The sequence below is a fragment of the Etheostoma spectabile genome, unplaced genomic scaffold (assembly GCF_008692095.1).
Source record: "Etheostoma spectabile isolate EspeVRDwgs_2016 unplaced genomic scaffold, UIUC_Espe_1.0 scaffold363, whole genome shotgun sequence".
NCBI classification, from domain to species: domain Eukaryota; kingdom Metazoa; phylum Chordata; class Actinopteri; order Perciformes; family Percidae; genus Etheostoma; species Etheostoma spectabile.
Genome location: NW_022605593.1, coordinates 91,608 through 111,215, shown reverse-complemented (window position 1 = coordinate 111,215; position 19,608 = coordinate 91,608). Strand labels below are relative to the sequence as shown.

Genomic DNA, 19,608 nt, shown 5'->3' with positions numbered 1-19,608 from the left:
TGTGGGGGGGAGAGACGGCTGCTCCAAGGGGCCCCCCCCCCCCCACCCCACATTCACAATGACAAAAGCTTGTGAGCACTGATGTCCCCCCCCCCCCAGATAGAACGTATGGGGGCTCTGTGGTGGATCTATCAGGTAGGTCGGCCAGTTGGTCGCAATCTGAGCAAAAAACAAACAAACAAAAGGAAGGAATAAATACAAAATTTAATTTTAATAAGACTTATTAGTCTAGCCATGTTGCCTAGTTCTAGATTTAAGAATAAAAGACATATCAAAACAACATAAAACAAACACACAAGGAAACTAGATTAATAGATATAGAACCACATTAATAGAGTGATATCCTGTTAATCAAATTACTGGATATAAAAAACAGTAAAGTTTGATTGGATGTGACGGAGATTAAAAGAGATCGGTCTGAAACGACAGGTCTGGACATGGCATGAAGGCCTGGGCGTACTCCAGGCTGTGGGGACGGACTGTTGTCCCGGTCTGTAAGGTGCAGCTGGGAGCAGAAACCGCAGCGGACAGGGCTATATCGCCTTGTTTGTCTGTAACAATTATAAAAATGCAATATAAATAAAATGCATGCAATATTAAACATTCGTAACTAACCTATGCAGCTTAGAGTGGACAATTCTTTTGTGTGAATCATTTAAAGGTACCGTTCAACTATGCGGGCTGATTTTAGACCAGGTCTCCAAGCTGATGGACTGTGAACTAGAGGACGACAATGGGACTAGAGCTGCACATATTAATCGCAATTTTATGGAAAATCGTATCATGAACTAGATCAATATCCAAATCGCAGGGGGGCGCAATATTTTTAAAGGCAAAATATGTGGTCAAACCGTTGTAAAATAAAGTACTGTGGTATACAGAGAGGTCCAGCATAACGAATTTATCTACAGCCATAAAAAATAAAATTTAATTTTTGTTTCTCAATGAAATTAAGTGTATTATACAATTCCCTGATATCGTGAGTCCATATCGCAACCGCAACATCAGTACAAACAATATCACAATTAGCTATTTTCTATAAATGGTTGCAGATATAAATAACCCAACACAAAATCTGGAGTCCACCAATAGGCTGCAGTCTGCAAGGACGTCAGTCGGTTTATAAGAAAACACAGAAACGCACATAGAGCATCCAGTTACACACCTTTTTAAACAGCCACCCCCCCCCTCCCCCCCCCCCGCCCCCCCCCCCCACCCTCCTCGTCCTACGGGGACTCTGCGGACACAATCAACAGAAGTGACATAGAATTGGTTTCAGTGCGTCAAAATAAAAGTAGGGAAGGGAAGAGAAAGTCATTCCTAAAGAAATCTGAGTACAGTAGAAGGCAAGATGCAAAAGAATAGTAAGACACAAACAATGAATGGTTTAAGTAACGTGGGTAGATTGGTAGCTCACCATGCTGGAGTGTCCACTAGAGCGGGGGGACCTCTGTGATGATGTCCAGCAGTGATGTGTCCATGAAACGTCTCAGAGTGATGTAATGTCCATTGACATATGTCCAGCAGTGATGCGGTCCACCATTAGACAATGTCCAGCAGGGATGTCGTCCCATTAGATGGATCCACGGGGCCTACGGGAGAGCATCTCCAAATGTGTTGGCCAACGGGGACTGGGGCAGATGTTGTTTCAGCCATCCGTCAACTGGGATGGTCTTATCTGGAGTTATAGTTGGTTCTGTGATGAGCAGAGAAATAATTAAGTTTTTACCAAGCTGTGCATATTAAGACATCTTTTTGAATAGGGTGGGCCGGTTTCCCATTACAGGATCAAGGTTAGCCCTAGCTACAAACAAAATGAAGGTACGTAAAGAGTTGAATTTTAGATATGAAACTGGCCCATACAGTTGAGAAAACAGGGTATAGAGGACAAATCAAATTCATCTAATGGAGGAGCAGGACTGTCGTTGTAGGCCTACCTGGCAAAATGACCCGGGTGGTTTGTGGCACTTCATGATGTTACATAGTCCTCAGATTGGACAGTAGTATAGGCTAGCGGTCTGGCTATTGCCCTGCAGAGATCTGAGGACCAGGAAACATAGTCCTCAAGATTGGACAGATAATCTAGCTAGCTGTCTGGATTTACCCTGCAGAGGATCTGAGGACCAGGAATCCATAGTCCTCAGATTGGACAGATAGTCTAGCTAGCGGTGTGGATTTACCCTGCAGAGATCTGAGGACAGGTAACCATAGTCTCAGATTGGACAGATAGTTAGCTAGCGGTCTGGATTTCCCCGCAAGATCTGAGGGACCATGGTAACCATAGTCCTCAGATTGGACATATAGTCTAGCTAGCTGTCTGGATGTACCTGTGGATGTGAACGTTTTATATCTAACGGTAGGTGTGGCTTCTCTGCAGTCGCATCAAGAAGTCTCCTCTAAAGTGTCTCAAACAAATAATAAGTGCAGACCATTTGTTTTTTGTCTCCATGTCTAGATATAACCCTTAAAGCTACACAGCAATTTGCTGAATCAGCTTGTGGCACAGAGTCTTGCCAGCCTATGGCTTTGGTCGCCCGGCAACACAGTCAGCCACTAACAACACATAAGCTGACCGACTGGTGGCAAATAGAGGCCGACTGGTGAATACGCTTCCAAATCATTCCTGTGAACTCTCAGTCCTGCTGTACGAAGTCTTTCTTTCTTCCTCTGAGAGGGCTCTGCGTTGCTTCCAGCCCCCCCCGGTTGCTCCCTGCTTCCTGTCTGAATGGGTCTGTCAGGGGGGTCGGCGTTGCCCTGAGAGGCGAGACCGAGTCATGCGAGGGGTGGCCGCGAGGGTGGGACGGTTAGGGAGGAGGAGAAGCAAAAATGGGGGTCGGGTGGTGTGTCTCGCTGGAGGAAAGCAGGGGGGGTACTGAGGTAGGGGCAAACAGGGCTCAGCACTTTGTTCTCAGGGTGACAGGCAGCAGCGAAGAGGGGCCGGCTGGCTTCCGTGGTCTTTAAAGACGAGGAGCGTCTGGGAGTAAGGTCACTGGGTCACTCGCATTTTTTTATTTGTATGAATCCGCCTAATCCAAATCTGAATCCCTGTTTGAAATATCTTATTAAATCAATCATGTTTTCAGGATTTGTAGGAAACTAACAATTCAGAAATAGCAGATAATAACTCATCATGTCCACTGGGAATAGAACGAGTTAGTGATATTGTACTAAAAGTTGTGCACAATAGTTCAATATTCTACAAAAGTTACGGCAAAACACGGCCTTGATGACCAATTCAGTTAAGTTTAGCGCTCTTATCAGGTACATTTAGCCGGAGAAAGGTGACTGGGAACCGAAGTACACGGGCACCGGGAGGTGCGGGTTGTTTCAGGGGTTGCTTGTTGAGTTTAGCCGACACGAGGTAATGCCATGCACGTCGACAGGTAAGTCTAGGCCACAAAAGTCTAGATAGTTGTTTTCTACCCAACATCCTCCTCGACCTCTATGGACCAGACGTCATAATCAGCAACAGTCAATGTGGTGCTTACGTTAAGAAATTAGAGATTGTCGACCGAGATAAGGGTTTTTTAAGGTGATAACTAACACGAATATTGGTTATTTAAAAATCCGATAGCCATATATCGGCCAATGTATAAAAAAAAAAATCCAATAACGTTACAAAACATAAACAGATTTCCCTAACATGAGTAATTTGTAGTTAGTTATGAGGTTCTCACTTAAATAATAATATAATAATTGTTTTAGTCACACAGAACATCAAATATGTTAAGTTCTGATAAATAAAATGCACAAAATACAAACTTAAGGTATGAAACTTAAGTCCTTTGAACAAAAAACACATTAACAAAAAAAAAATCAGTGTTCCATCACTAACAGGGACGTTGTAGAGCGTCCTCGGTGGACAGACTATGCAATGGCATACACTAACAGGGACGTTGTAGACGCGTCCTCTGGTGCAGACTATGCAACACCACTGCATAACAGGGACGGTGTAGAGCGGTCCTCTGGTGGACAGACTATGCAACGCCATCACTAACGGGGACGTTGTAGAGCGTCCTCTGGTGGACCGACTATGCAACCCATCACTAACAGGGACGTTGTAGAGGTCCTCTGGTGGACAGACTATGCAACGCCATCACTAACAGGACGTGTAGAGCGTCCTCTGGTGGAAGACTATGCCACGGCATCACAACAGGGAGTTGTAGAGAGTCCTCGGTGGACAGACTATGCAACACCATCAATATACAGGGACGTTGTAGAGCGTCCTCTGGTGGACAGATATGCAAAGCCATCATAAGGGCGTTGTTAGTGAGAGTCTCTATGGTGGACAGATAGCAACGCCATCACTAAAAGGGAAGTTGTAGAGGTCCTCGGGGACAGATATGCAACGCCATCAACAGGCATGTGAGTGTCCATGGTGGGACACGACTAGCAACGCCATCCTATAAAGGGACGTTGTAGAGGTCTCTGGTGGACAGACTGCAACGCCTTCATAACAGGGACGTTGTAGAGCGTCCTCTGGTGGACAGACTATGCACGCCATCACTAACAGGAGTTGTAGAGCGTCCTCTGGTGGAAGATTATGCAACGCCAACATAACAGGGACTTGTAGAGTGTCCTCTGGTGGACAGACTATGCAACGCCATACTACAGGGACGTTAGAGGTCCTCTGGTGGACAGACCGCAACAAGCCATCACTAACAGGGACGTTGTAGAGCGTCCTCTGGTGGCAGACTATGCAAGCGACATCACTAACGGGACGTGTGAGCAGTCCTCTGGTGGACAGACTATGCAACACCATCACTAAAGGACGTTGTGTAGAGGTCTCTGGGGGACCGACTATGCAACGCCATCACTAACGGGGCGTTGTAGAGCGTCCTCTGGGGACAGACTAGCAACGCCCTCACTAACAGGGACAGTTGTAGAGGTCCTCTGTGGGACAGACTATGCAACGCCATCACTAACAGGGAAGTTGTAGAGCGTCCTCTGTGGGACAGACTATGCAACGCGCCACTAACAGGGACGTGTAGAGAGTCCTCGTGGGACAGACTATGCAACCCCTCACTAACAGGGACGTGTAGAGCGTTCTCTGGTGGAAGACTATGCAACGCCATCACTAATGGGAAGTGTAGAGCGTCCTCTGGTGGACAGACTATGCAACGCCATCACTAACAGGGAAGTTTGAGAGTGTCCTCTGGTGGACAGACATAGAACGCCCATCACTAACAGGGACATTGTAGAGTGTCCTCTGGTGGACAGACTATGCAACGCAATCACTAACAGGGACGTTGTAGAGCGTCCTTGGTGGACAGCCATGCAACGCCATCCACTAACAGGGACGTTGTAGAGCGTCCTGGTGGACAGACTATGCAACGCCATCACTACAGGGACGTTGTAGAGTGTCCTCTGGTGGACAGACTATGCAACGCCAATCACTAACAGGGACAGTTGTAGAGTGTCCTTGGTGGACAGACTATGCAACGCCATCACTAACAGGGACGTTGTAGAGCGTCCTCTGGTGGACAGACAGCAACGCCTCACTAACAGGGACGTTGTGAGGGCCTCTGGGACAGACTATGAACGCATCACTAACAGGGACGTGTATGAGCGTCCTCTGGTGGACAGACCATGCAACGCCATCACTAACATGGACGTTGTAGAGCGTCTCGGGACAGACAGCAACGCCATCACACAGGGACGTTGTTAGAGCGTCTCTGGTGGACAGAACGCGAACATCATAACATGGTGACCGTCCGTTTTAATTTTAAATGCCATTGCATAGTCTGTCCACCAGAGGACGCTCTACAACGTCCCTGTTAGTGATGGAACACTGATTTTTTTTTTTGTTAATGTGTTTTTGTTCAAAGGACTTTAAGTTTCATACCTTAAGTTTGTATTTTTGTGCATTTTATTTATCAGAACTTTAACATATTTTGATGTTCTGTTGTGACAATAAAACAAATTATTATATTATTATTTAAGTGAGAACTCATAAATAACTACAAATTACTCATGTTAGGGAAATCTGTTTATGTTTTGTAACGTGTTATTGGATTTTTTTTTTAATATATACATTGGCCGATATATCGGCATATCGGATTTTTAAATAACCAAATATTCGTGTTAGTATCAGCCTTAAAAAACCCTTATCGGTCGGTCTCTAATTTCTTAACGTATGCACCACATTGACTGTTGCTGAGTATGAGCGCTCTGGTCTGCATAGGGAGGTCGAGGAGGATGTTTGGGTGAGAAAACAACATATCTAGACGTTTTGTGGCCTAGACTTACCTGTCGACGTGCATGGCAGTTACCTCGTGTCGGCTAAACTCAACAAGCAACTCCCGCTGAAACAACCCGCACCTCCCGGTGCCCTGTACTCGGTTCCCAGTCACCTTTTCTCGGCTAAATGTACCTGATAAGAGCGCTAAACTTAACTGAATTGGTCATCAAGGGCCGGTGGTTGCCGTAATTTTGTAGAATATTGAACTATTGTGCACAACTTTTAGTACAATATCACATGAACTCGTTCTATTCCCAGTGGAACATGATGAGTTATTTCTGCTATTTCTGAATTTTAGTTTCCTACAAATCCTGAAAACATGAATTGATTTAATAAGATATTTCAACAGGATTCAGATTTGGATTGCGGATTCATACAAATCAATAAAATGCGAAGGAACCCAGTGACCTATACTTCCCAGACTCTCTCTCGGTCTTTTAAAGACCACGGAGCCAAAGCCGGCCCCTCTTCGCTGCTGCCTGTCACCCTGGAGAACAAAGTGCTGAGCCACTGTTGCCCCTACTCTGTACCCCCCCTGCTTTCTCCCAGCGAGGACCACCACCGACCCCCATTTGCTTCTCCTCCATCCCCTACCAGTCCCACCATCGCGCCACCTCGAATGACTCGGGTCTGCCCGTCTCCAGGGGCAACGCCGACCCCCCTGACAGACGCATTCAGACAGGAAGCAAGGAGCAACCGGGGGGGGGCTGGAAGCAACGCAGAGCCCTCTCAGAGGAAAGAAGAAAGAGACTTCGTACAGCAGGACTGAGAGTTCACAGGAATGATTTGGAAGCGTATTCACCAGTCGGCCTCTTATTTGCCACCAGTCGGCCTTATGTGTTGTTAGTGGCTGACTGTGTGTGCCGGGGGACCAAAGCCATAGGCTGCAAGACTCTGGTGCCACAAGCTGATTAAGCAGAATTGCTGTGAGCTTTAAGGGATTATATCTCAGACAGGGAGACAAAAAAAACAAATGGTCTGCACTTATTATTTAGTTTGAGACACATTTTAGAGGAGACTTCTTGATGCGACTGCAGAGAAGCCACACCTACCGTTAGATATAGACAACGTTCCACATCCACAGGGTACATCCAGACAGCTAGCTAGACTATATGTCCAATCTGAGGACTATGTTACTTGTCCTCAGATCTCTGCAGTATCATCCAGACGCAGCTATACTATCTGTCCCAATCTGAGGACTATGGTTCCCTGGTCCTCAATCTCTGCAGGGTAAATCCAACCGCTAGCTAGACTATCTGTCCAATCTGAGGACTATGGTTACCTGGTCCTCAGATCTCTGCAGGGTAAATCCAACAGCTAGCTAGATTATCTGTCCAATCTGAGACTAGGGTTACCTGGTCCTCAGATCTCTGCGCGGCAAATCCAGACCCTAGCTAGACTATCTGTCCAATCTGAGGACTATTGGTTCATCAGAAGTGCCACAACACACCCGGTCATTTTGCCAGTAGGCCTACAGCGACAAGTCCTGCTCCTCCTTTAGAAGTGAATTTGATTTGTCCTCTACCCTGTTTTTCTTCTTCAACTGTATGGGCCAGTTTCATATCTAGAAATTCACACTCTTTACGTAACTCTTCATTTTGTTTGTAGTATAGGGCTAAACTTGATCCTTGTATGGGAAACCGGCCCACCCTATTCAAAAAGGAGATGTCTTAATATTTCACAACTTGGTATAACTTAATTATTTCTCTGCTCATCACAGAACCAACTATAACTCCAGAGTAGACCATCCAGTTGACGGAGTGGCTGAAAACCAACATCTGGCCCCAGTCCCAGGTTGGCCAACACATGTTGGAGACTGCTCTCCGTAGGGCCCCGTGGATCCAAGCTAATGGGACGACATCACTGCTGGACATTGTCTAATGGGACCACATCACTGCTGGACATTGTCTAATGGGACCACATCACTGCTGGACATTATCTAATGGGACCACATCACTGCTGGACATCATCACAGAGGTCCCACGCTTAGTGGACACTCCAGGCATGGTGAGCTACAATCTTACACAGTTACTTAAAACCAGTCATTGTTTGTGTCTTACATATTCTTTTGCATCTTTGCCTTCTACTGTACTTAGATTTCTTTAGGAAATGACTTTCTCTTTCCCTACTTTTTATTTTGACGCACTGAAACCAATTCTATGTCAGTTCTGGTTGATTGTGTCCCAGGAGAGTCCCGTAAGGACAGAGAGGGGGGGGGGGTGTTAAAAAGGTGTTTAACTGGATGCTCTATGTGCGTTCTGTGTTTTCTTATAAAACCTACTGACGTCCTTGCAGGACTAGCAGCCTATTGGTGGACTCCAGATTTGTGTTGGGTTATAATTATAGCTGCACCATTTTAGGAAAATATCTAATTGTGATTGTTTTGACTGATGTTGCGGTTGCGATATGACTAACGATATCAGGGAATTGTATAATTACTTTAATTTTCATTGAAGAAAAAAAAATTAATATTTTTATTTTTTTAGGCTGTAGGATACAATTCGTATGCTGGGACATCTCTGTAGTACCACAGTACTTTATTTTACAACGGTTTGACACATATTTTGCCTTTAACAAATATTGCGCCCCCCTGCGATTTGGATATTGATCTAGTTCATGATACGATTTTCCATAAAATTGCGATTAATTGTGCAGCTCTAGTCCCATTGTCGTCCTCTAGTTCACAGTCCAGTCAGCTTTGGAGACCTGGTGCTAAATCAGCCCAGCATAGTTGAACGGACCTTTATGAATTCACACAAAAAAGAATTGTCCAACTCTAAGCTGCATAGGTTAGTTACGAATGTTTAATATTGCATGCATTTTATTTTATTGCATTTTTATTAATTGTTACAGACAAACAAGGCGATATAGCCCTGCAGCTGCTGCTGGTTCTGCTCCCAGCTGCACCTTACAGACCGGGGACAAGAGTCCGTCCCAGCAGCCTGGAGACGCCAGGACCTTCATCCATGTCCAGCCTGTGAGTTCAGACGTCTCTTTTAATATCCGTCACATCCAATCAAAATTTACTGTTTTTATATCCAGTAATTTGATTAAAAGGATATCAGCTCATATAATGAGGTTCTATATCTGATTAATCTAGTTTCCTTGTGTTTTGTTTTATGTTGTTTTATGATATGTCTTTTATTCTTGAAATCTAGAACTAGGCAAAGGCTAGACTAATAAGGCTTATTAAGAATATTAAATTTGTATTTATTCCTTCCTTTTGTTTGTTTGTTTTTTGCTCAGATTGCGACCAACATGCCCGACTACCTGATGAGATCCACCACAGAGCCCCCATACGTTCTAATGCTGGGGGGGGGGGACATCAGTGCTCACAAGCTTTTGTCATTGTGAATGGGGGGGGGGGGGGGGCCTTGGAGCAGCCGTCTCTTTGGCTGCTGTGGACGTCTGTCTCACGGCGTTTTGTGTTCGATGTCGGTTTTCCAAAACTTTGTGCTAATGTTTGGGAGTTCATCCAGACCACCGTGTTTCTGAGACCAGGACCTGAATCAAACGCTGACCGTGTTTCAGAGACCAGGACAAGAATCAAACGCTGACCGTGTTTCAGAGACCAGGACCTGAATCAAACGCTGACCGTGTTTCAGAGACCAGGACCTGAATCAAACGCTGACCTTGTTTCAGAGACCAGGACCTGAATCAAACGCTGACCGTGTTTCAGAGACCAGGACCAGAATCAAACGCTGACCGTGTTTCAGAGACCAGGACAAGAATCAAACGCTGACCGTGTTTCAGAGACCAGACAAGAATCAACGCTGACGTGTTTCAGAGACCAGGACCTGAATCACGCTGACCGTGTTTCAGAGACCAGGACAAGAATCAAACGCTGACCGTGTTTCAGAGACCAGGACATGAATCAAACGCTGACCGTGTTTCAGAGACCAGGACCTGAATCAAACGCTGACCGTGTTTCAGAGACCAGGACATGAATCAAACGCTGACCGTGTTTCAGAGACCAGGACAAGAATCAAACGCTGACCGTTTTCAGAGACCAGGACAAATCAAACGCTGACCGTGTTTCAATACCATGACCTGAATCAACGCTGACCGTGTTTAAGAACCAGGACGATCAAACGCTACCGTGTTAAGAGACCAGGACATGAATCAAACGCTGACCGTGTTTCAGAGACCAGGACCTGAATCAAACGCTGACCGTGTTTCAGAGACCAGGACCTGAATCAAACGCTGACCGTGTTTCAGAGACCAGGACCTGAATCAAACGCTGACCGTGTTTCAGAGACCAGGACAAGAATCAAACGCTGACCGTGTTTCAGAGACCAGGACCTGAATCAAACGCTGACCGTGTTTCAGAGACCAGGACATGAATCAAACGCTGACCGTGTTTCAGAGACCAGGACAAGAATCAAACGCTGACCGTGTTTCAGAGACCAGGACCTGAATCAAACGCTGACCGTGTTTCAGAGACCAGGACCTGAATCAAACGCTGACCGTGTTCATACAGACGATCAACGCGTGACCGTGTTTCAGAACCAGACCTGAATCAAACGCTGACCGTGTTTCAGAGACCAGAACCAGAATCAAACGCTGACCGTGTTTCAGAGACCAGGACAAGAATCAAACGCTGACCGTGTTTCAGAGACCAGGACCTGAATCAAACGCTGACCGTGTTTCAGAGACCACAGTGACCTGAATCAAACGCTGACCAGTGCTTCAGAGACCAGGACCAGAATCAAACCTGACCGTGTTTCAGAGACCAGGACCTGAATCAACGCTGACCTGTTTAAGAGACCAGACAAGAACAAACGCTGACCGTTTTTCAGAGACCAGGACCTGAATCAAACGCTGACCATGTTTCGAGACCAGGACAGAATCAAAACCTGACGGTTTCAGAGACCAGCGGAAGACAAACGCTGCCGTGTTTGAGACCAGGACCTGAATCAAAACGCTGACCGGGTTTCAGAGACCAGGACAGAATCAAACGCTGACCGTGTTTCAGAGACCAGGACCTGAATCAAACACTGACCGTGTTCAGAGACCAGGACTTGATCAACGCTGACCGTGTTTCGTGAACCAGGACAAATCGAAACGCTTGTCAACTTAATGCGCTCTCAGATTGCTACGTATGTAGTTTTTTAATTTCTATGTAGGGCTGTGGCACCAGGTCAGTTAAAGGGCCCAGATTCTGCACTGAAGACAGAGGACATTCAGGAACCAGATCTCACTCAGACACCATGGATGGTTTTTATCGTGTGTGTGTGTGTGTGTGTGTTGTGTGTGTGTGTTGTGGTGTGTGGTGTGTGTGTGTGTGAGCACCAGAGACACAAATAACCCCCAAGTCCCAGAAAAGAGATTGTTTTTTGGGCCACTTTAAAGATTTAAAAGTTTGTTTGAAAGTTAAATGCATGAAGTTGTGACTTTTTGTCCGTTGAGGGATGTAATAATTGACACATCACATGTTTTGAAACAAAAATGTAAAATTACTTTTGTATTCTTTTATACTACTTTTAATGTTAACTGAAATTAAGTGCAATGTTTAATTTTGTCTAAAGTGACATATTTGGCTTGAAGCAATAAAACTAAATGCTGGGATTTTTTGGGATATTTCATAATTTCGTCAGTACATTTCTTAATGCAAAAATTAAGTGGAAAAAAACAAACAGATAACCCAGAATATGGGTTATATTTTTAGAACCCATTTTTGGTTGTTTTAACCCAAAAAAATGGTTATTTTAACCAATTGTTGGGTAGAAAATATAACCCAACGCTGCTGGGTCAGAACAACCCAGCGTTGGCTCGGTCCATATTTGACCCAGCACTTGGTTACCAATATGACCCAAGTTGGGTTATTTTTAACCCAGCAGTTTTAAGAGTGTAGACAGATCTACTGCCACCCCCCCCCCCCCCCCCCCCCCCCTCAGAGGAAACCAGGTGATCTCGAACTTGTTTCTGATTGGAGGAATTAGACGTGATACATAACTTATATAACTTTATAATTATCTCCGATCTCCACTACAAATACTGTCGGTTATTGTCATAATGTTTGTGTTAGTTATCACTCTGATACATTTGGTTATATTTGGGCATTGTGGGAAATGTTGTCCTGCAATGCATATACATATTAACGTTAAAGTTATGTTCATGGAAGGTTTCCAGACGAACTATATCAAGACATACAGTATGTTTTATTAATATTGCGATCCGAAACGAGTTGTTGATGAGGGTTGATTGTAAATATCACCGGTTTATAGTTTATAAATAGGCGCGTGCACTGATAAAGAATAAAGGCAAAAGTAAAAACGCGTTTTTACTAGTAAGTCGCGTTTTTACTAGTAAGACATGAGTAAGACTTACTCCAGTTGGGTCTAATTAGCCTTTTTAGATAAAAGCAGACTTACTTCATGTCCATCATCAGGCTCAGTTGTCGGCGCGGACCGGGAGCAGGTGTGGGTGTCCTCAGGGGACGCAGGTGCAGGTCGGATGGGTGAACGACTCAGAGTCCTTCAGCAGCCTCTCGGAGACAGGGAGACTGGGACGGAGACGGAGAGACTGGATCAAACTGGGTGGGACAGAGACGGAGAGACCGGGACGGAGACGGAGAGACTGGATCAAAGTGGGACAGAGACGGAGACAGAGACGGAGATTGCGGGAAAGAGACAGGGAAAGACAGAGAGATTGGGACAGAGGCAGTAGGGACAAAGGCAGTAGGGACAGAGACAGCAGGGACAGAGACTTGGACAGACAGAAACTGGGCTCTGTTCCTACCGCTGAGAGCAGAGGAGGTGAAGAGAGGAGAAACTGGGATGAGGGCAGTGTTAAAAGACCAGCACCCCCCCCCCCCCCCCCCCCCCCCCCACACACACACACACACACACACACACACACACACAGCCCCCTCCTTCCTCCTCCTGCCTGGAAAATCCTAATCCTGCTGATGTAGAAAAACCATGAGGTGAACAAAATGAAGGGATCTTTTACAAATACACTACATTTCCATGTAGAGGTAAGTGGGGACACAGTCTATGCAGAAGTCCCCAAAACTAATACATTGACTTTGAACTGCACTAATTTATGTAAAGAATAAATCAATATTCACACTATCACACTACTTTTTTTTTTATTAATAGCCACTAGGCGACAGAGGAGCTAACAAACAGTTGGCAACTTTACAACTCCAGCAGCAACTTTATTCATTTCGTCTGATTCGGTCCACTTGAAGAAAAACATAAATGTTAAAAAAGTGCATTGGATTTCCCAGAGATAATATGGATATTTTGTGGAATAGTATTTGTATTTTGTGTCTTAATAATTACAAGGGAAGCTCTCAAAATTAACAGCAAATTTACCTCATAATACCAAAGTCTTCATTATGGAAACCTGATTTAACTCCCTTTTTTTCTCCTTCATTCAATGCTTACTCATAATTGAGATACAGATATCATAATTATTAAATATAGGGTATCCGATTTAGGTATTGCTTTTTTTTTTTTTTAGATATTTTTGGGGCATTTTAGCCTTTAATAGACAGGACAGTTGTAGACAGGAATTTGAACTGATGTTTTATGTTCAAACATACACACACACACACACACACACACACACACTCAGACACACTCTTGTGATGACAACCCTGCTCTTTTTAATGACAGCAATTCATTTTAATCACATTTAATGATTAATAATAATGATGACATGCAACCCCAGATGTAACAATTTTAGTTTTTTGGTCTTTTTTTGTTATGTTATGATCACTAATACGTTGTAACCAGGTGTGAGTATATACATTATATTATATACATATTGCTTAGCATGTTCCCTAGCTTGTGTCTGTCTGTCTGCAGTATGCTGGGCGTGTACAGTAGCTTTATCAGAGCCATAATGAGACTGTATGAGACGTAATGAGAAGTAAATGTGCCAGAAAACCCAAAAAAATCAACTGAAATATGCTAAAAGCTCCAGAAATAAAGAAGGGTCTAGGTGTGGTGGAAGTTCCAGAAACGCCACGTAGTTGTCTGACGAGACTACAGGTGAAGCTTAGAAATCAGGTCGACATACTGTAGGTCAGGGGACGGGAGACGAGAAGTATTTATCCAGTCTCTGATGTCCAAACATGTTGTGTGTTTGCGTCCCCGTCTCAATCAGGGAGCCTGCGTAGACAGCTGCACGATAACGGGGATGTTTTGCTCCAGGACTATCTCCGTTTGGAGGTTAGTGGAAAGCAGTGTTACAGGGCCTGCCGTGGTTTCTGATGCAGATCCCAGATCGAGGCTCAAGCTGACCCTCTTAACTTTGGCACCGTCGATATCTTGAGATATCACACACTTCTTTGTTGGGTCTAGAGCTATGAGCACCAGAAAAGACCCAGGACACTGCAGAATAGCATAGCATAGTATATACTGTATGTACTGTATGTACTGTATGTACTGTGCATACTGTATGTACTGTGTGTACTGTATGTATTGTATATACTGTATGTACTGTGCATACTGTATGTACTGTGTGTACTGTATGTACTGTTACTGTATGTACTGTATATACTGTATGTACTGTGCATACTGTATGTACTGTGTGTACTGTATGTACTGTGTACTGTATGTACTGTATATACTGTATGTACTGTGCATACTGTATGTACTGTGTGTACTGTATGTATTGTATGTACTGTGTGTACTGTATGTACTGTGCGTACTGTATGTACTGTGTGTACTCTGTGTACTATATGTACTGTTTGTACTGTGTGTACTGTGTGTACTGTATATACTGTGTGTACTGTATGTGTGAGGTCGGCTGCCAATGTGCAAAATAGACACATTCCTCATGGCTTGGTAGTAGGTAATCAAAGTCGTATTATGCACATGTGGATGGGCCTGGACCCTGACTAACACGGTGTGTATGGAGAGGTTGATCTGCAGAGTCAAGCTCACCAATAACATGACCCGGGGGGGGGGTTATATAATCCATAAAATCCACACTGCATTGCCTAATGAGACCAAACGGCACTCTTTTATGTATTTCAAGGACTTATTAATACAGCAGGTGAACACTTAATCTTCTTTCATTTCAAATGTCGAGTGTTTAAATCAACAATGTCAAAGTGCATTAAACAAAGGTCAAAAGAACAAAAAGTATCAGCGAGCCGACAGCTGCATTTTCTCTTTTTTTTATTTTTTTTTATTCTGCCTCAAATAGGAAGGAGAAAATCTTGGTTTTGACATATCAAAACACCCACAGAAGAAAGTCCAAAGCCTCTTTTGTTTTTGCAGCCCTGGCTTTTTATTTATGTAATATCTAATAACAGGGCATAAAATCAAATTGCTCACATTATTGCTCATGAACAAGGAGCTTTAGGAGGGATAAGCCGTACGGGATAATCTAGACTTTAATCACTTATTTATTTTTTGCTCAACCTTGTCTGTGACCCAGCAGGCTGAAGAGGTCCAAGGTGACTTGGTGAAGTGAAGGCCTTCACGTGACGACTGAACGTCTCGGTGTGCTTCAAGTAAAGCCTCTGATCTTTAAAGGTAACCAAAACTCCCTTTTCTGACGGCTGGATCAAGGGAAGGATGTGTATTCTACAATTTTAGTAATTTTCTAAAAACCGCCAAGCATGCAGAGGTGTTTGATGAATGGATGTGGATGTATTGTAAGAACAAGACACACGGATCAAAGCTGGCACCCCCACCTAGTATTTTTTGTATTTTTAGTATTATCTCATGCATTGGTGATTTAGGAATTTATGAACAAAAATCTTCAACAAATCAGAAATCGCCAAACCCACCAGACTCCATGTAAATAATCTGTACTTTTAGCGTGTACATAACCAGCCTATGTCTACATGTAAATGGGTGAATTAAGGATTCATTTCAACCAAAACCAGAGTGGTGGTTGTTGGAACAGTGGAAAGACGAACCAAGAAGGTTTTTAATGGTTTTATTTTGTTGCTGTCGACTTTGAATGAAGTTTGCTTTACGATGACAAAATGCGTGATTATTTAAATGGAGTCTGGTGGGTTTGGTGATGTTGATTTCGTGGTCGTTTCATGTAAAACAAAAAGGATCTTACTCTATAACAAAAAGGTCTCTAAATCTGCAGGCATCCTTTCTATAATATTGTCAGACACTAACTGTACGTTCACACCGCCACCGACTTGAGCGTCTAAAGTTACCGGAAGTCATTCATTTTCAATGGAAGCTGGCTTCTCTCAGCTGCAAGGAGCGGCAAATATGTCGGCGTCGCGTTTTGGGCGTGTTGAGCGTCAATCAGAAATTTTTCAACTTTATGGTAATGAGCTATGACGCGGTTCAGCGGCAAGCAGCGGCTACCGCCAGCCGCCAATCGGAATATAGACGTCCTTCACGCTGGCTGATCCTGGAGAAACATACGATGTAATCTTTCGTTCCTACCAAAACATTAATTCTGAGGACAAGCTCATAATCGCCGTTGCTGGGTTACCTTTCGTTTATAATATAACGTTGTTTGTACATAGGAACAAGTTAACGTTACCTGCCGGTCACATCCGCTCACAGTGAAGTCCGGCACGGGTCACTAGGTTAGTCCGGCGGCTGCTCGCTCTGCCTGCACGCCGCTATGGCTCAGCGGCTAACGAGCGAGCTAGCTACTAACAGACTCCGTTGCGACCAATTAATACAACTTCTGTCATTATATATGTAATTTATAAAGGTTTCTAGTGTCAGTGTATTGGCCGTGGCTGCGTGCGCTTCTCCCGGTCGAACAGAAAACGCCGCCACGTCAGAGCGGCTAGCGTCACTAAGCGTCCCCGTACTTTTTGACAAGCGTCCTCGGCGGGGCGGCCAGAGCTTTTTTGCAGCTCAAGTCGGTGGCGGTGTGAACGTACCATAATAATCTGAGCCAGTCAGTGGTGAAAACAGCACTTCTGGTGGACGCAAATTGAAGGTGCACATTTGCCAAACAAGGTTGCGTTAAATCTTGTAGCCGGGTTAACACAGTTGGTAGAGCAGGCGCACATATATAGAGATTGACTCCTCAGTGCAGCGGGTTCAACTCCGACCAGCGGTACTTTGCTGCATGTCAGTCCCCCTCTCTCTCCCCTTGTGTGTCTTCATCTGTCCTGTGGAAATAAAAGCCTAAAAAAAGCCACTAACACGGGACTCATTTTAAAAAGTGTTGTAATTTAGACACAAATGCACGGAGAAATAGGGTCCAGGTTGAAAAATACCAAAGTTACCCTTAAAAATGCTGGTGAATGGTTGGGGCGGTGTGTCATCGGGGAGGTTTTGGTGCGTTTTTTCCTCTTTCATGAGCTTCTGTCGTGTCTGGTGTGGCTTTTCCCGGCTCAGGATGCTCTGCTGTATAATTAATGAGCAGGTGTTGAATTCCCAGCAGGGAAACAGTGCTGATCGCTCACCTTTCAGGACAAACACTTTGCCAGAGGATGCAGAAAGTGGAGCAGCGTGAGGCTGCGATAGAGCGGTAGTTTACGGCTTTTACGCCAGTGGGAGGACAGCCACTGCTGTCAGGACTGAGGACAGCAGACGCCATGATGAAGATGTCCCCAAGCTCTGGGGACAGAGAGGTCGGCCCTGGACAGAACGGGAAATTAACGCTTGACGAGTCAATCATTTGATCCTGGATGGTTAATTCCGTCAGTGGATGGGTGAAAGTCATTAATAACGACTGTGATACGACTGAGAAATTCATAAATGTTTCCTTTACTGACCAAAGCTACTTTCTGTAGAAACAAAAACATGGAAAAAAACCAAATATTCCGATATTTTTGACCAAATACCTCGATGACGATATTGTAGGGTTGACAATTAATGCTTTCACAAAACATCCACACAAGATGTGTGTTAAATAATCATAAGTAATGTAGAAATATAATGATTAAGTGGGTAAAAGGAAATAATAGAACTGCGGGAACAGTCTGGAAAGACACCTTTACCGTATCTTTAACCCTCGTGGTCAAATATGAACGGTTTACAGAAACTTTCTATGTCAGAAAAAAACGTTGAAAAAAGGGAAAAATGTTGAAAAAAAAAGCAGGAAAAACGTCATTTTCTCAAACGCCAAAAAACTGATCCAAAAAAATGGAAAAAAAGTGACCAAAAAGAAAAGAAATAGGAATAAAATTAATTTAAAAAATCGGAAAAAAGGGACAAAAAACATCAAAAACACTGGAAGGAGTGACAAAGAAATTGTAAAAAAAAAATTGATTAAAACTTAATTTTTAAAAAGTCAGAAAAGTGACAAAAAATAGGAATAAAGTTTTTTTTAAAAATTGAGAAAAGTGTAGTAAAAGAACAACAAAATGTTAAAATTTCAACAGGGCATCTCGGGTGGTAACAGAGCATCTCGGTGGTGATAAGGGCGACATCTCGCGGGGTGAACGGGGCATCTTGGCGGTAACGCGGCACTCTCGGGGGACTGTAACCCCCTGGACACTCCCGAGGCGGTGAGCGCTAAAGGGCATCTCGGGGTAACCGGGCTCTCGGGCGGTAAGCGCGGACATCTCGGGGGTAACGCCCTAGGCGTCTTAATTCCACCCCCCCTGCCGCAAAAATCCGAGGAGGTAACCGGGCATCTCGGGGGTAAGGGACGACATCTCGGGTTAACGGGGAATAATCGGAGGCGTAACAGCCGGCATCTCGCACCGGAAGGTAACGGGGATCTCCCCCTTGCGGCTGGTTCTGTATCCTTCTCCTCTCCTCTTCCCTTTTTTTTTATTGAGGGACCGGGGGTAACGGGACATCTCGCGGGGTAACGGGGGCATCTCGGGGGGTACACGGGGCATCTGGGGGTAACGGGCATCTCGGGGGTAACGGGGCATCTCGGGGGTAACTGGACATCTCGGGGGTAACAGGCATCTCGTGGGGTACCGGCATCTCGGGGGTAAGTGGGACATCTCGGGGGGTAACGGGGCATCTGGGGTAACGTAGTCTCCGCACTCTGGGGTAAGGGGACATCTCGGGGTAACGGGGCATCTGGGGTAACCGGGCATCTCGCGGGTAACCGGGACATCTCGGGGGTAACCGGGCCATCTAGAGCGGGGTAACGGGCATCTCGGGGGTAACGGGCATCTCCGGCGAGTACGGGGCATCTGGGGGTAACAGGGCATCTCGGGGGTAGAGGGGCATCTCGGGGGGTAACGGGGCATCTCGGGGCGTAACTGGACATCCGGTGTTTTTATTGGAAGGGAACAGAGCTCCGGGGGGGGGGAGGCGTAACCGGCCATCAACTAGTCGCTGTGACCTTCCCTCACAGGTTACGCACGGACATACGTCCATAAATAACACTTTTCAAAATAAAAGCTGCACAGTTGTATTGCACGCGCGACATAGATGTTTTGTTTTATTTTATTTTGTAGTTTGTGATTGCCGCTGTTCACCTTCACTCACAATCACGAACGCGCA

The 19,608-nt window shown here is 44.9% G+C and overlaps 1 protein-coding gene across 3 annotated transcripts in view; it reads right to left on the bottom strand.

The window, feature by feature from the left end:
• bcan (brevican) overlaps positions 1-12,997 on the bottom strand; it is a 40,636-nt gene extending 27,639 nt beyond the window's left edge. For 2 of the 3 annotated variants that reach the window (XM_032511418.1, XM_032511419.1), the window contains exon 1: positions 12,616-12,976. In XM_032511418.1, coding sequence (XP_032367309.1) covers positions 12,616-12,629 — 14 coding nt within the window. In that variant the 5' untranslated portion in view covers positions 12,630-12,976. The other variant, XM_032511421.1, reaches the window with a different exon arrangement.
• Positions 12,998-19,608: the final 6,611 nt, after the last annotated feature.